Source organism: Cherax quadricarinatus, chromosome 37 (genome assembly GCF_038502225.1).
Source record: "Cherax quadricarinatus isolate ZL_2023a chromosome 37, ASM3850222v1, whole genome shotgun sequence".
In the NCBI taxonomy this organism is placed as follows: Eukaryota; Metazoa; Arthropoda; class Malacostraca; order Decapoda; family Parastacidae; genus Cherax; species Cherax quadricarinatus.
Genome location: NC_091328.1, coordinates 15,535,274 through 15,552,390, shown reverse-complemented (window position 1 = coordinate 15,552,390; position 17,117 = coordinate 15,535,274). Strand labels below are relative to the sequence as shown.

At 48.0% G+C, this 17,117-nt stretch overlaps 1 protein-coding gene across 1 annotated transcript in view; it reads right to left on the bottom strand.

Annotated features, from left to right (window-relative positions):
* Nucleotides 1-16,730, bottom strand: part of LOC128704202 (uncharacterized) — a 396,156-nt gene extending 379,426 nt beyond the window's left edge. The window contains exons 1-4 of the mRNA XM_070091735.1: nt 16,345-16,730; nt 14,998-16,231; nt 12,544-14,098; nt 12,171-12,395 (exon numbers count right to left, since the gene is read on the bottom strand). Coding sequence (XP_069947836.1) covers nt 12,171-12,395; nt 12,544-14,098; nt 14,998-16,231; nt 16,345-16,730 — 3,400 coding nt within the window. The remainder of the gene's footprint in view (nt 1-12,170; nt 12,396-12,543; nt 14,099-14,997; nt 16,232-16,344) is intronic.
* Between the last annotated feature and the right edge of the window lie 387 nt (nt 16,731-17,117).

Sequence of the window (17,117 nt, the reverse complement as noted above, 5' to 3'; positions counted from 1 at the left end):
GTTCTTCTCTGTACTGGACTGATGAAGCCACTGTGTGGCGAAACGTTTCCTCAATTAAGATTCCCAAATGCTACACAAGTGTCTTATTCTTCTACTTGTGAATAGTTTTGTGAAGGAAAAGTTCAATAGATAGGAGTAGCGAGGGAGTATATAGTAACAATAGTTTCATTGCCGACTACTTGTTAAGGTAAGGTAAGTCTAGCTCCCGCTATCCCTTCCCCTCCTTCTTCCCCCCCCCCCCGAAAGGTGACGTGTGGGGCTCCGGTCCAAACAGTAATCACTAGACTCACAGCTCCCAGCACTACTGTAAGTACATGCCTGCCTTGTATTCTAGTGGATTTAATGGTTGAAAGCTTCACTTTTGACCAATAATAAACTTAGTCCTTTCAGTCTTGCTCTAAGTTGACTGTTGTAATAATCACCACATCTTTTAGGTATTGTACTTATCATGGAGAGTGATTTCTTAAGCAGTGGGTAACCTGTATCTTTCCAGCTTGGATGACAGAGAGGGTCACCTGCCAATCAACGAGTAGAATTTAAGGAGACGGACTAACGTTCTGAGATGTCCCAAATTTTGATCCACTTACCTGTTTGTGTATGCAAGTAGCAGGATATAACCCCTCATCATTGCAGTGGAGAAAACCTGCTTTCCTGTCATCTGGAAGGATTATTGAAAGCTAGAAAATCTGTGAAGAACGAGCCAGTGGGTTGTCATCAACACCTGCAACCCCCCCCCATCATCAGCAACGGCTACGATTTCAACAATACGCAGTGTCACCAACACCAGACACCCACGTTTTATATACATTTATATTAGCATTGAATTCAGTTATCATTTATATTTTTCATTTTCTTTAATGTAGGATTAATACTTCATATTTAAGTGTTTTATATTTTATATTTTCTAAATAAAGTGTTTATGTTTGTCAGTTTTTATTCTTTTTCTATACATTAATTTTCCTGAGGAGGAGCCAGCCTTGGTAATACTGTCTGAAGTTGTTACAGGGCTGAGTAAGCCTTCACAAGTGGCGACCTTGCCAGGATTAACTCTACTGAATCAAGATTCAACTCCATCTCGAATCTACCATTGGAACTTCAACGCCGCATACCACAGACAGTTACCACCAGCCATGAGTAATTCTCTATGGTAGGACTACAATACAGGTATTTAAAAGATTTGGTGATTGTTATAGTCTCAATTTATTGTAAGTCAAGGCAGGAATACTAGTTTATTCTGCCATCTATTTTTGTGTGAGCTTGAAACATCTTGGAGGATTAGACTCTAGGGACCCGAGATTTTCCAGTGACAATTTGTTTCACTGAGCTCTTTATTTTATCAAGGGAACTGTCATAGGACACTCTTGATTTGTTGGTGAGAAGATTGGATGGTCAAGTGACCCCATTCTACTTACTGTTTGCTCGGAGCCGGCATAGAACCCTTAGTTTTAATTAATACATATTGTTTAATTGAAGTAGAGATCGAGCCCTCTGGTTTATTTACAGTTTGAGCGGAGCAGGAATTGAACCCTCCGTTTTCTTTAATACCTGTTTAATTTCCCCTGAAAGTTTAAGTTATTCTTGCAAGTATGGAGGAATACCAGTTTTGGATGAACGCTGGAAGTAAGTTAGGAATAACAGGGAAAAATTTAGAATCTTTCATTAGTGCTAAGATCCAGGAAAGACTTGAAAGAGAGAATTGAGAGAGAAGAGAGACAGAAAGGGAAAGAGAAGAAGAAAAGGAGAGAGAATCGAAAGAGAAGAGAAAAAGGAGAGAGAGAATTGAGAGAGAAATCCAAGAAAGATGGTTAGAAAGAGAAAGAGAAGACAAAAAGGAGCGTGATAGACTTGATCGTGAAGAAAGAGCTAGAGAATGTGAGGAACAGGCTAAAATATGCGAGGAACAGGCTAAAATAAGAACTTGAGGAAAGAGCAAAGGATAGAGAAGTTGAGGAAAAAGGTAGAGAACCTGAGTTAATAGAGAGAAAAGGATCGCGAGCTCTAAAAAGCTCGCCTTGAATTAGAAAATAAAAAGTTAACTCTTACACAACAACAATTAGAGGAAGGAGTAATTGAACATCATGCAGCTAGTGCACATATTCCAACACCTAATTTACCTCCCTTCACAGAGGGGGAAGACATAACTTCATACATTATCAGGTTTTAAAATACCGCTACCCTCTGTGAATGGCCTGCTGACACCTGGGCTACTAGGTTAGGAATGTTATTTTCTGGTACCGCTTTGAATATCTATGCAACTTTGTCGCAGGATATCATATGTAATTATAACCTACTGAAGAAGGCAATCCTTAAAGCATATCAAAAAACCACTAATTCTTACAGGAAAGATTTCAGGTATGCCACCTTACAGCCTGGCCAGAACTTTCAGCAGTTACAGGTAACACTCGTTTGTTCGACTTTTGGATAGAGTTCAGGAATTGATCACAGTTATGAATCTCTTAGAGACTTCATGGTTGCTGACCAGTTCCTGACAGCTCTTCCTCACCAGATACGAACATTCATTAGAGAACGTAACCTGATTAAAGCTGAGGAAGTTGCTGAGGCTGCTGACCTGTATGCTGAGGCTCAATTCCTATAAAGACCTAAAGGGATCGAACCCTAAGGGCAAGGGTTCATCAGACCTTAAGAAATCAAAGCCTCTAGTGGAAAGTAAAATGACTTCTTTTATTCCTGTTTGTCATTTGTGTGGTGTTAAGGGACATAAACGTCCAGATTGTCCTTCTAAGAAGGTCCAAAAAGTTGGAAGATGTTTTAAAGACTGTAATGACCAAGCACCCTTCTGTTCAGGAACAGTTAATGGACTTAATGTATCTACCATTTTACGAGACACTGGATGCACATGTATAGTCATTTCTGATAAGCTGTTCCCTAACCTTAAAGAAACTCATTCCACTGCTATACTTTCAGACTACTTGGGCCGTACGGACACTTTTCCTATCATCCGTTGTTACATTAGGTCTAAATGGTTCACAGGTTGGTCTGAAGCCGTACTAGCTCCCATCACTTCTTGCTCCGTACTAATAGGTAATGTAAAAGGTGCCATTCTTCCTTCTGAGATTGACCTTTCATCACCAAAGGTGGACATAAGCTTTTCAGATCTTCCTGTAGAATCAGAGAATCCCCTCGAAAGTTCAGATGAGAATGTCTCGCGAGATTCATGTGGGATTAAAAACCAGTGATGCTACTCTCGAAAGCGAGGTAGTAGGATCACCGGTTCACTTGTTAGATGAAAGTGAAGATATCACCTCCAATACCATAAATGTCTTGACTAGGGCTCAGACCTAAGCCAAGGCTTCTCCTACTATCCATCCTTTGATTTTCCCTGACTTTAAGCCTTTAGATATATCGAAGGACTCCTTTGTCAATATACAACGTAATTGCCCTTCTCTTCAGAAATGCCATAATGCCGCTAAACAAAATCGAGTTATCCAAAGGAAAAACTTTTCATATAAATTTGAATATATAAAAGGTATCTTGTACAAGTCAGTATTTAAATTAAATTCAGATGAGATAGACTATTCCATCTTAGTTGTTCCAAGTCAATGCAGAGAGACTGTTCTTAAAATGGCTCATGACCTGCCAGTGGCCGGACATTTCTCGCATCGTAAAACCTTAAATAAAATTAGGGAAACCTATTTTTGGCCAAAAATGTCCTCAGATATCACTACCTATTGTAGATCGTGTAAAGTTTGCCAACTGTCATCCTCCCGAGGTACCAGGCGAGTACCTATGGTCAAAATGCCAGTCTTTACGGTACCTTTCGAAAGGGTAGCTATTGACATCGTTGGTCCTTTATCTCCACTTTCATCTGGGGGGACATAGATATATATTAACATTAGTTGATTATGCTTCGAGTTTCCCTGAAGCCGTTCCCTTAAAGACCATAACTACTACAGTGGTGGCTGAAGCCTTTTTGTCCATCTTCTCCAGAGTGGGTATCCCTAGAGAAATTTTGTCTGACCGTGGGACACAATTCACATCTGACTTAATGCAACATCTATACCAACTTCTGGGAGTGAAGCCTCTCTTCACCACACCCTATCATCCCAGCTGTAATGGGAGGATTGAACGCCAGCATTCGATTCTCAAGTCCATTTTAAGGAAACTTTGCTCCCTTAAACCTAAGGAGTGGCATCGTTACCTACCCTGTGCTTTGTTTGCCATGAGGGAAGTTCCCAGTGACTCTTTGGGGTTTTCACCTTTTGAACATCTCTATGGTAGACAGGCCAGTGGCCTGGTAGTTAACGCTCTCGCTTCACACGGCGAGGGCCTGGGTTCGATTCCCAGCCAGAGTAGAAACATTGGGCGTGTTTCTTTCCACCTGTTGTCTATGTTCCCCATCAGTAAAATGGGTACCTGGGTGTTAGTCGACTGGTGTGGGTCGCATCCTGGGACACTGACCTAATTTGCCCGAGATGCTCAGCATAACAAGTGGCTTTCTATGTAGTAGTATGTCATTGTTGTCAGCTAGGACTGTATACCATGTACATGTACTTGTAGTAAATACAGATTATTATTATTATTATTATTATTATTATTATTATTATTATCCTTCATGACTTATGGACTAATGAGGAGGTGAGTGCTGAGGTTCAGTCTTCTTACCAGTTTCTCCTTGACCTTAGATCCAAACTTGAGGAGACCTCTGACATAGTTTCGAAAAACTTAAGCTTGTCAATGGACCAGTACAAAACCTATTTTGATTCCAAAAGTCAGAGGAGAAGTTTTAAAGTAGGGGATGAAGTTCTGGTACTTTTGCCTATCAAGTCAAATAAATTATTAGTAGCATGGAAAGGTCCATATAAAGTATTAAAAATTTGTGGGAAAGTTGACTACCTCATAGAAGTCAAGGGGAAACCTAAGCTTTATCATATCAACATCCTTAAGAAATATTACCGAAGAAATTCGGTTGACTGCCTTAATAACTTTGACTTAGTTTTTCCACACGAACTTGATAAGACAACTGAAGAATGTAAGGTGTGTGTAATTGACACCTCTAACTTAGACTATGAAGAACTACATGACTTGGTGACTCTTGACCACTCGGGCGCAACCAACATTAATATCAATGAATCTTTGGATGACCATAAGAGACATGAACTACTTCAATGTGTGAGTAACTTTTCAGACGTCTTTACTGATATTCCAGGTGTTACCTCCACGGTACTCCATAAGATTGACTTAGTGACGGACAATCCTATCAAACGAAAATTATACCCAGTTCCAGTTCACCTTAGGGATGCATTTGACCGAGAGGTAGACAAATTATTAAAACTAAAGATCATTGAACCTTCAGTATCTGCATATTGCTCACCAGTAATCATGGTTAAGAAGGAGGATAATTCATATAGACTTGCTATTGACTTCAGAGGCCTTAATGCTATAACTCGGTGGGATGCTGAGCCTATGCCCTTAATAGATAGCGATCTACACAAATTTTATGACGCTTCCTTCTTTTCAGAGATTGATATTGCACAGGCATATCATCAAGTAATGTTAGATCCTTCTTCTAAGCAGTACACCGCTTTTCCTACACACCAAGGACTGATGCAATATAGAACTATGCCCTTCGGTTTGGTAACTGCCTGTGCTACCTACGTGAGACTGATGAAAAAGGTCTTGGGTAATATGCCAAATGTTTCAGTTTATTTTGATAACATTTACGTAATAACATCCACATGGGGCGAACATATCCAAACATTAACATCAGTTTTGTGTAGGTTACGCTCACATGGCCTCACTGCCAAGCCGAAGAAATGCTTCCTTAGGTATAACAAGATTAGATATCTTGGACTGATACTTTCTAATAACTCTCTGCAGCCTCTCCCCAGTAAGATCAAAGCTTTATTAGAATTTAAATTCCCCAAAACCAAGAAGCTCATGCGTAGCTTTCTTGGTTCTGTAAATTTTTATGCACGGTTTATCCCGAACCTTACTGATCTTACAGGCATCTTATCCGACTTCCTTAAAAAGTCTGCGAAGGAACCTCTTGAACTTTCCGACGCAGCTCAGGAAAAGTTTAATGAGATTAAAAGTATCTTTTCGAAAGACCCTATACTTAAGATTCCAGATATTAATAAAACATTTTGTTTAAGAACTGATGCCTCCAATACTGGCTTAGGTGCGGTGTTACTACAATACCATGATGGTACTCCCTTCCCTGTATGCTTCCTAAGCCGGAAACTCCTTCCCGCAGAAAGGAGATACTCCCCCATAGAAAAGGAATGTTTGGCCCTTGTGTGGGGTATCTCCAAACTTAAATTTTATTTGCTGGGAAAAGAATTCATTTTAGAAATGGACCACAAACCTTTGATATACCTAGAAACTTTTAACTGGCCTATATAACCGCCAGTCTTCTTGCCTTTGCTCCAGATTCTCCTCCACGACGATGCTGTGAACACTTACTCCAAGGCTGAGGGACTGATTACCTCATCTTTTGTATATAGTTCTACTGTCTTCTTATTATGTCCTAGAATCTGTATTGATAAAGCCACTGGATGGCGAAACGTCTACAATAAAGATATCCAGATGTTGCACATGTGTCTTAACTTTCAATAATAAACACACAACAGGGTGTAAGTGCGTGCGTATGTCAGTCAAAAGTTCACCATTCTCGTGGAAATTAAAAATGAAATCACTTTTCAGGAATTTGGAAAATGGTTTGCCAAGTTTTCCAGAAGGGCTGGTGATCCTTCATGGGGGAAGACGACGAGTGAAGACCACTGAAGCCGATGCCAGGGTCGCACCTCTCAGCAGTAGATCCTGACACTTTATTACTGCTACAATACTGTTCATGTCTTCCTTCATTATCGTTTCAATCGTGTTCCTTCACGATGTGTTGTGCAGCCTGACCCTGAAGATGAATCCCGAGTGATTCTGAAAAGCTTTACTAACCTATTGTTTACTAACCTGTTGTTTACTAACCTGTTGTTTACTAACCGGTTGTTTACTAACCTGGTGTTTTACGACTCACTTGCCCTGAGTTCAAACCCCACCCGCACTGTGGTTTGTTTACAATCGTCATATTACGATTTCGCGAGTCACTTTTCTTGTGTCACGGAGGTTCCCAGGAGTGCCTTAAACACGCCACACTCAATTTTACCGAATTCACGTAATTCTTAGCTAATCCCTAGCTAACACATTGAATGCCCTAGCTTCTAAGCCATTTTTTTCTACTCATATGGATACAAAGGTTGACAGGAATCCTGATACTGAATATCTCGCCGCCACAATAAGACTGTCTTCAGTAAACTTTAAGAGGACAAAGAGTCTTAGGTTATATCCTCGTGAATATTTGACAAGGGGAGAGAGAGAGGGGGGGGGGCAGTGTTTATCACAGTAAAGAAAACCTCTCAGCAGTTCGCCAGTGTTCAGAGTAATCAACATTAACGAGGTCAACCCTTCAAGTCTTAACAGCGTCTATGAATGAATTTTATGTCTTTTTACACTGCCACGTAGATGAGTTGTCAAGATGACTGTTAACAGCTGAATAATTTTAACTTACAATGAGGTTATTACTCTTGAAAAAAAGTTAAATTGAGGTTAAGTGAGGGAGAGAAGATCACATCGTACAGATTGGTCGACCAACTGGTCTGCAAGCATACATGCTGAGGGACTGACCACCTCCTATCATCGCTAACGCACTGACCACCACCTATCAAGGCTGAAGTACTGACCACCTCCTATCAAGGCTGAGGCAGTGACCACTTCCTATCAAGGCTGAGACACTGACCACCACCTATCAAGGCTGAGGCAGTGACCACTTCCTATCAAGGCTGAGACACTGACCACCACCTATCAAGGCTGAGACACTGACCGCCACCTACCAAGGCTGAAGTACTGACCACCACCTATCAAGGCTGAAGTACTGACCACCACCTATCAAGGCTGAAGTACTGACCACCTCCTATCAAGGCTGAAGTACTGACCACCTCCTATCAAGGCTGAAGTACTGACCACCTCCTATCAAGGCTGAAGTACTGACCACCATCTATCAAGACCGAGGCACTGACCACCACCTATCAAGACCGAGGCACTGACCACCTATCAAGACCGAAGCACTGACCATCACCTATCAAGATCGAGGCACTGACCACCTCCTATCAAGGCTGAAGTACTGACCACCATCTATCAAGACCGAAGCACTGACCACCACCTATCAAGACCGAGGCACTGACCACCTATCGGGGAGTCCTGAAGTGTCACCTCGTATTAGGGAGTCCTGAAGTGTCACCTCGTATTAGGGAGTCTTGAAGTGTCTCCCTGACCACCTCGTATTAGGGAGTCCTGAAGTGTCTACCTGACCACCACCTGTCAGGGAGACACTTCGGGTATGACAACAGCGTATTACTACTACAACTAGTACCACCAATAATAATAATAATAATTGCACTTCTCAAGTTACCATGAAGGAAAACACTGAAGAGATGAACAAAAACGTACAATACTGTGACTGGAACAATACACAAATAACTCTCCCACAGGAAGTCAAAGTTATGAACACGTTTCGGTCCGACTCGGACCATTAACAAGTCACACCAAAGTCGCCATAAGCTTTTCTATCTCCTATGTGCGAGTTATTTTTGCACACAGCTAATGGTCTAAGTCAGACCGAAACGTCGTCATATGTTTCATTCTCCTACATGCGGGTTGCTTGTGTGAGGAGATGAAGCTTGAGTCTCTTAGTCTTGAAGGAGATCACTGGCCTCGTGGTCACAAGAAGTTGTCAGGTCAGTCTAAGACGTAGTGATCAGATGACGCTTCGTGGCAACAAGTCTATATCTTGAAGATTGAGACACTTATGCAGCATATGCTGCATAAGTGTCTCAATCTTCAACTTGTCGGTTTTTCAAACCGTTCATCACAAGTCTATATCTTCATGGCATCTAAGAATAAACGTTGTAGAAGTAAGGAGCGGCGTCTCGAACCCAGCAAACACAGTTGGGTGAATACACACTGAGGTAGGGGGGGTCTTTACTACACGTCCCCCCCCCCTCCGGCCATCATATACACTTCAGTGTGATCTTGGGCGTCACTTGACCCTTTCTTGGCCGGGTAATTTATGCAAATTCTACATTTAATTAAGCAATTCGCGTGCCTGTGTCTGGAGAAATAGGCCTACTGGCCTATTTCTTCCCTTATACACGAGACAAATATGTAAACACACAAAAACAAGGAGCACCCTGGTAGGCCTACTGATCCATATTAGGTAGGCCCAGACTATCACCTGCCGCAAATCAACCTCTCGCATTTTGTAACTTGAATCTCATGAAGTGAAATAATAATAATAATAATAATAATAATAATAATAATAATAATAATAATAAACTTGAATATGCCAGAGAAGCAGTCAACACAGGTCACGCGACCTCTTCAACTGACGAGTCCACGTCATGTGCTGCAACTATCCTCATACACCAGCTGCCGCAGACCCATATAGCTATCTCCCAGTCGATTGTAGACCAGCTGCCACAGACCCATATAGCTATCTCCCAGTCGATTGTAGACCAGCTGCCGCAGACCCATATAGCTATCTCCCAGTCGAGTGTAGACCAGCTGCCACAGACCCATATAGCTATCTCCCAGTCGATTGTAGACCAGCTGCCGCAGACCCATATAGCTATCTCCCAGTCGAGTGTAGACCAGCTGCCACAGACCCATATAGCTATCTCCCAGTCGAGTGTAGACCAGCTGCCGCAGACCCATATAGCTATCTCCCAGTCGAGTGTAGACCAGCTGCCGCAGACCCATATAGCTATCTCCCAGTCGAGTGTAGACCAGCTGCCGCAGACCCATATAGCTATCTCCCAGTCGATTGTAGACCCATATAGCTATCTCCCAGTCGATTGTAGACCAGCTGCCGCAGACCCATATAGCTATCTCCCAGTCGATTGTAGACCAGCTGCCGCAGACCCATATAGCTATCTCCCAGTCGATTGTAGACCAGCTGCCGCAGACCCATATAGCTATCTCCCAGTCGAGTGTAGACCAGCTGCCGCAGACCCATATAGCTATCTCCCAGTCGAGTGTAGACCAGCTGCCGCAGACCCATATAGCTATCTCCCAGTCGAGTGTAGACCAGCTGCCGCAGACCCATATAGCTATCTCCCAGTCGAGTGTAGACCAGCTGCCGCAGACCCATATACCTATCTCCCAGTCGAGTGTAGACCAGCTGCCGCAGACCCATATAGCTATCTCCCAGTCGAGTGTAGACCAGCTGCCGCAGACCCATATAGCTATCTCCCAGTCGAGTGTAGACCAGCTGCCGCAGACCCATATAGCTATCTCCCAGTCGAGTGTAGACCAGCTGCCGCAGACCCATATAGCTATCTCCCAGTCGAGTGTAGACCAGCTGCCGCAGACCCATATAGCTATCTCCCAGTCGAGTGTAGACCAGCTGCCGCAGACCCATATAGCTATCTCCCAGTCGAGTGTAGACCAGCTGCCGCAGACCCATATAGCTATCTCCCAGTCGAGTGTAGACCAGCTGCCGCAGACCCATATAGCTATCTCCCAGTCGAGTGTAGACCAGCTGCCGCAGACCCATATAGCTATCTCCCAGTCGAGTGTAGACCAGCTGCCGCAGACCCATATAGCTATCTCCCAGTCGAGTGTAGACCAGCTGCCGCAGACCCATATAGCTATCTCCCAGTCGATTGTAGACCAGCTGCCGCAGACCCATATAGCTATCTCCCAGTCGAGTGTAGACCAGCTGCCACAGACCCATATAGCTATCTCCCAGTCGAGTGTAGACCAGCTGCCGCAGACCCATATAGCTATCTCCCAGTCGAGTGTAGACCAGCTGCCGCAGACCCATATAGCTATCTCCCAGTCGAGTGTAGACCAGCTGCCGCAGACCCATATAGCTATCTCCCAGTCGATTGTAGACCAACTGCCGCAGACCCATATAGCTATCTCCCAGTCGAGTGTAGACCAGCTGCCACAGACCCATATAGCTATCTCCCAGTCGAGTGTAGACCAGCTGCCGCAGACCCATATAGCTATCTCCCAGTCGAGTGTAGACCAGCTGCCGCAGACCCATATAGCTATCTCCCAGTCGAGTGTAGACCAGCTGCCGCAGACCCATATAGCAATCTCCCAGTCGATTGTAGACCAGCTGCCGCAGACCCATATAGCTATCTCCCAGTCGAGTGTAGACCAGCTGCCACAGACCCATATAGCTATCTCCCAGTCGAGTGTAGACCAGCTGCCGCAGACCCATATAGCTATCTCCCAGTCGATTGTAGACCAGCTGCCACAGACCCATATAGCTATCTCCCAGTCGATTGTAGACCAGCTGCCGCAGACCCATATAGCTATCTCCCAGTCGAGTGTAGACCAGCTGCCGCAGACCCATATAGCTATCTCCCAGTCGAGTGTAGACCAGCTGCCACAGACCCATATAGCTATCTCCCAGTCGATTGTAGACCAGCTGCCGCAGACCCATACAGTCACCCAGCTGATCCTAGCCTAGCTGTCGCAGGCCAACCCACATAGCTATCTCCCAGTTAATAAGTCAACTCAAAATTTTCTAGTTAACTCTTAAAGATGCCTAACTGTGTAGAGAAGAGTTCTCTTATTGACTGGTAAGAAGGTCGAAGAGTCTTGCTAACACAATGATCTACAATAGTACCACATTCTTTTTGGAGTTTATTCTACACTATCAGTACGTTTCTTTCCTCATTAAGTTCTTCTGATGTTGTTATTGTTTTCACAGGAAAGCGCTAAACCCACAGAGCTCCTTCAAACAACACCTGGGAAATGTGAGACAATTAAGTTTTATCCAGGGAAGAGTAAAATTTATCATATTTCATTTATTAAGAACCATTCCCCAGCTTCAAGGCATTCCACCTGAAGGTACTGTGTTCCACACATCTTGACGTCTTTCCTCTGCTCTACGAGAACTTCTGAACGAGTGTTGTATCCCGTGTTCGTCCTGACCTTCAATAACCCTTGTGAGGGCGGAAGGCCCTAAAACTAGCCAGTTTTGAGCTCTATTAACCCATATCTAAGCGGTTGAGAAGTGTCACCTCTGAGTATTATGATGTTTTCCGACCCTCGGAATCACATACATTGAGAAAAAACAAGATAGAAGACAAGTCTCACAAACAGGTTTACTCAGACTTGTTTAACAGTGTCAGAAAATATCTTACCGTCGGGGACACAGATGGGGGTGGAGGAAGACCATTTGCTGCCCACGCAGACGGCGATGGGCGTCCCATGAAGTGTGTAGGCGTTGTTACAGCTGTAGGAGGCTACAACACCGCCCCTGCCCAGGGATACCCTGCCGTGGGGCAGGGCCGCCGGAGGGATGCAGCGGCCAGCGCTGCTACCTTCAACTCCACCATACAACAACCCTGTAAGCAATGAACACAACACTTAAATATAACTCACAAAACTCTGCCTCTAACAAAAAAAAACCCACAATATCGTCCCTCGAACAATTTACAATTAGCAATAGAGTGGATCAAACAATTCACAACTCAATACCGTGGCTCGAACAATCCACAATACCATAGATCTAACGATGCACAACTGAACCATAAACAAATAAAATCTTGATAACATTAAGGCACATCCCGGACCACTGGCGGCGGCACGCTCCAGGACCACTGGCGGCGGCACGCTCCAGGACCACTGGCGGCGGCACGCTCCAGGACCACTGGCGGCGGCACGCTCCAGGACCACTGGCGGCGGCACGCTCCAGGACCACTGGCGGCGGCACGCTCCAGGACCACTGGCGGCGGCACGCTCCAGGACCACTGGCGGCGGCACGCTCCCGGACCACTGGCGGCGGCACGCTCCCGGACCACTGGCGGCGGCACGCTCCAGGACCACTGGCGGCGGCACGCTCCAGGACCACTGGCGGCGGCACGCTCCAGGACCACTGGCGGCGGCACGCTCCAGGACCACTGGCGGCGGCACGCTCCAGGACCACTGGCGGCGGCACGCTCCCGGACCACTGGCGGCGGCACGCTCCCGGACCACTGGCGGCGGCACGCTCCCGGACCACTGGCGGCGGCACGCTCCAGGACCACTGGGGCGGCACGCTCCAGGACCACTGGCGGCGGCACGCTCCAGGACCACTGGCGGCGGCACGCTCCAGGACCACTGGCGGCGGCACGCTCCAGGACCACTGGCGGCGGCACGCTCCAGGACCACTGGCGGCGGCACGCTCCAGGACCACTGGCGGCGGCACGCTCCAGGACCACTGGCGGCGGCACGCTCCCGGACCACTGGCGGCGGCACGCTCCAGGACCACTGGCGGCGGCACGCTCCAGGACCACTGGCGGCGGCACGCTCCACGACCACCGGCGGCGGCACGCTCCAGGACCACCGGCGGCGGCACGCTCCAGGACCACTGGCGGCGGCACGCTCCAGGACCACTGGCGGCGGCACGCTCCAGGACCACTGGCGGCGGCACGCTCCAGGACCACTGGCGGCGGCACGCTCCAGGACCACTGGCGGCGGCACGCTCCCGACCACTGGCGGCGGCACGCTCCCGGACCACTGGCGGCGGCACGCTCCAGGACCACTGGCGGCGGCACGCTCCAGGACCACTGGCGGCGGCACGCTCCAGGACCACGGCGGCACGCTCCAGGACCACTGGCGGCGGCACGCTCCAGGACCACTGGCGGCGGCACGCTCCAGGACCACTGGCGGCGGCACGCTCCAGGACCACTGGCGGCGGCACGCTCCAGGACCACTGGCGGCGGCACGCTCCAGGACCACTGGCGGCGGCACGCTCCAGGACCACTGGCGGCGGCACGCTCCAGGACCACTGGCGGCGGCACGCTCCAGGACCACTGGCGGCGGCACGCTCCAGGACCACTGGCGGCGGCACGCTCCAGGACCACTGGCGGCGGCACGCTCCAGGACCACTGGCGGCGGCACGCTCCAGGACCACTGGCGGCGGCACGCTCCAGGACCACTGGCGGCGGCACGCTCCAGGACCACTGGCGGCGGCACGCTCCAGGACCACTGGGGGCGGCACGCTCCAGGACCACTGGCGGCGGCACGCTCCAGGACCACTGGCGGCGGCACGCTCCAGGACCACTGGCGGCGGCACGCTCCAGGACCACTGGCGGCGGCACACTAAGTGTCGAGAACCGAAACCTCAAGTTCCAGTTTCTAACTGAAACTGAAACGTTTATTTCTCTGTAAATATTACAATGTGGGGTTCACATATTACAGAATATTAATCACAATTTTTGGTTTACATATTATAAAATAAGAACTATAAAGAAGGCCACTAGCAGGCCTAGGCATTTCAGGCAGACTAATACTAATTATTAACATAATAGTTATGAATATACGTGACTCTCCTCAGTGTCCAGGTCAAGCCTGACTACCCACGTATATACGTGACTCTCCTCAGTGTCCAGGTCAAGCCTGACTACCCACGTATATACGTGACTCTCCTCAGTGTCCAGGTCAAGCCTGACTACCCACGTATATACGTGACTCTCCTCAGTGTCCAGGTCAAACCTGACTACCCACGTATATACGTGACTCTCCTCAGTGTCCAGGTCAAGCCTGACTACCCACGTATATACGTGACTCTCCTCAGTGTCCAGGTCAAGCCTGACTACCCACGTATATACGTGACTCTCCTCAGTGTCCAGGTCAAGCCTGACTACCCACGTATATACGTGACTCTCCTCAGTGTCCAGGTCAAGCCTGACTACCCACGTATATACGTGACTCTCCTCAGTGTCCAGGTCAAGCCTGACTACCCACGTATATACGTGACTCTCCTCAGGGTCCAGGTCAAGCCTGACTACCCACGTATATACGTGACTCTCCTCAGGGTCCAGGTCAAGCCTGACTACCCACGTATATACGTGACTCTCCTCAGGGTCCAGGTCAAGCCTGACTACCCACGTATATACGTGACTCTCCTCGGGGTCCAGGTCAAGCCTGACTACCCACGTATATACGTGACTCTCCTCGGTGTCCAGGTCAAGCCTGACTACCCACGTATATACGTGACTCCTCGGTGTCCAGGTCAAGCCTGACTACCCACGTATATACGTGACTCTCCTCAGGGTCCAGGTCAAGCCTGACTACCCACGTATATACGTGACTCTCCTCGGTGTCCAGGTCAAGCCTGACTACCCACGTATATACGTGACTCTCCTCGGTGTCCAGGTCAAGCCTGACTACCCACGTATATACGTGACTCTCCTCGGTGTCCAGGTCAAGCCTGACTACCCACGTATATACGTGACTCTCCTCGGTGTCCAGGTCAAGCCTGACTACCCACGTATATACGTGACTCTCCTCAGTGTCCAGGTCAAGCCTGACTACCCACGTATATACGTGACTCTCCTCGGTGTCCAGGTCAAGCCTGACTACCCACGTATATACGTGACTCTCCTCGGTGTCCAGGTCAAGCCTGACTACCCACGTATATACGTGACTCTCCTCGGTGTCCAGGTCAAGCCTGACTACCCACGTATATACGTGACTCTCCTCAGGGTCCAGGTCAAGCCTGACTACCCACGTATATACGTGACTCTCCTCAGGGTCCAGGTCAAGCCTGACTACCCACGTATATACGTGACTCTCCTCAGGGTCCAGGTCAAGCCTGACTACCCACGTATATACGTGACTCTCCTCAGGGTCCAGGTCAAGCCTGACTACCCACGTATATACGTGACTCTCCTCAGGGTCCAGGTCAAGCTTCACTACCCACGTATATACGTGACTCTCCTCAGTGTCCAGGTCAAGCCTGACTACCCACGTATATACGTGACTCTCCTCAGGGTCCAGGTCAAGCCTGACTACCCACGTATATACGTGACTCTCCTCAGAGTCCAGGTCAAGCCTGACTACCCACGTATATACGTGACTCTCCTCAGAGTCCAGGTCAAGCCTGACTACCCACGTATATACGTGACTCTCCTCAGTGTCCAGGTCAAGCCTGACTACCCACGTATATACGTGACTCTCCTCAGGGTCCAGGTCAAGCCTGACTACCCACGTATATACGTGACTCTCCTCGGTGTCCAGGTCAAGCCTGACTACCCACGTATATACGTGACTCTCCTCAGGGTCCAGGTCAAGCCTGACTACCCACGTATATACGTGACTCTCCTCAGAGTCCAGGTCAAGCCTGACTACCCACGTATATACGTGACTCTCCTCAGTGTCCAGGTCAAGCCTGACTACCCACGTATATACGTGACTCTCCTCAGGGTCCAGGTCAAGCCTGACTACCCACGCCACGTATATACGTGACTCTCCTCAGGGTCCAGGTCAAGCCTGACTACCCACGTATATACGTGACTCTCCTCAGGGTCCAGGTCAAGCCTGACTACCCACGTATATACGTGACTCTCCTCAGGGTCCAGGTCAAGCCTGACTACCCACGTATATACGTGACTCTCCTCAGGGTCCAGGTCAAGCCTGACTACCCACGTATATACGTGACTCTCCTCAGGGTCCAGGTCAAGCCTGACTACCCACGTATATACGTGACTCTCCTCAGGGTCCAGGTCAAGCCTGACTACCCACGTATATACGTGACTCTCCTCAGAGTCCAGGTCAAGCCTGACTACCCACGTATATACGTGACTCTCCTCAGGGTCCAGGTCAAGCCTGACTACCCACGTATATACGTGACTCTCCTCAGGGTCCAGGTCAAGCCTGAGTACCCACGTATATACGTGACTCTCCTCAGGGTCCAGGTCAAGCCTGACTACCCACATATATACGTGACTCTCCTCAGGGTCCAGGTCAAGCCTGACTACCCACGTATATACGTGACTCTCCTCAGGGTCCAGGTCAAGCCTGACTACCCACGTATATACGTGACTCTCCTCAGGGTCCAGGTCAAGCCTGACTACCCACGTATATACGTGACTCCTCAGGGTCCAGGTCAAGCCTGACTACCCACGTATATACGTGACTCTCCTCAGTGTCCAGGTCAAGCCTGACTACCCACGTATATACGTGACTCTCCTCAGGGTCCAGGTCAAGCCTGACTACCCACGTATATACGTGACTCTCCTCAGTGTCCAGGTCAAGCCTGACTACCCACGTATATACGTGACTCTCCTCAGTGTCCAGGTCAAGCCTGACTACCCACGTATATA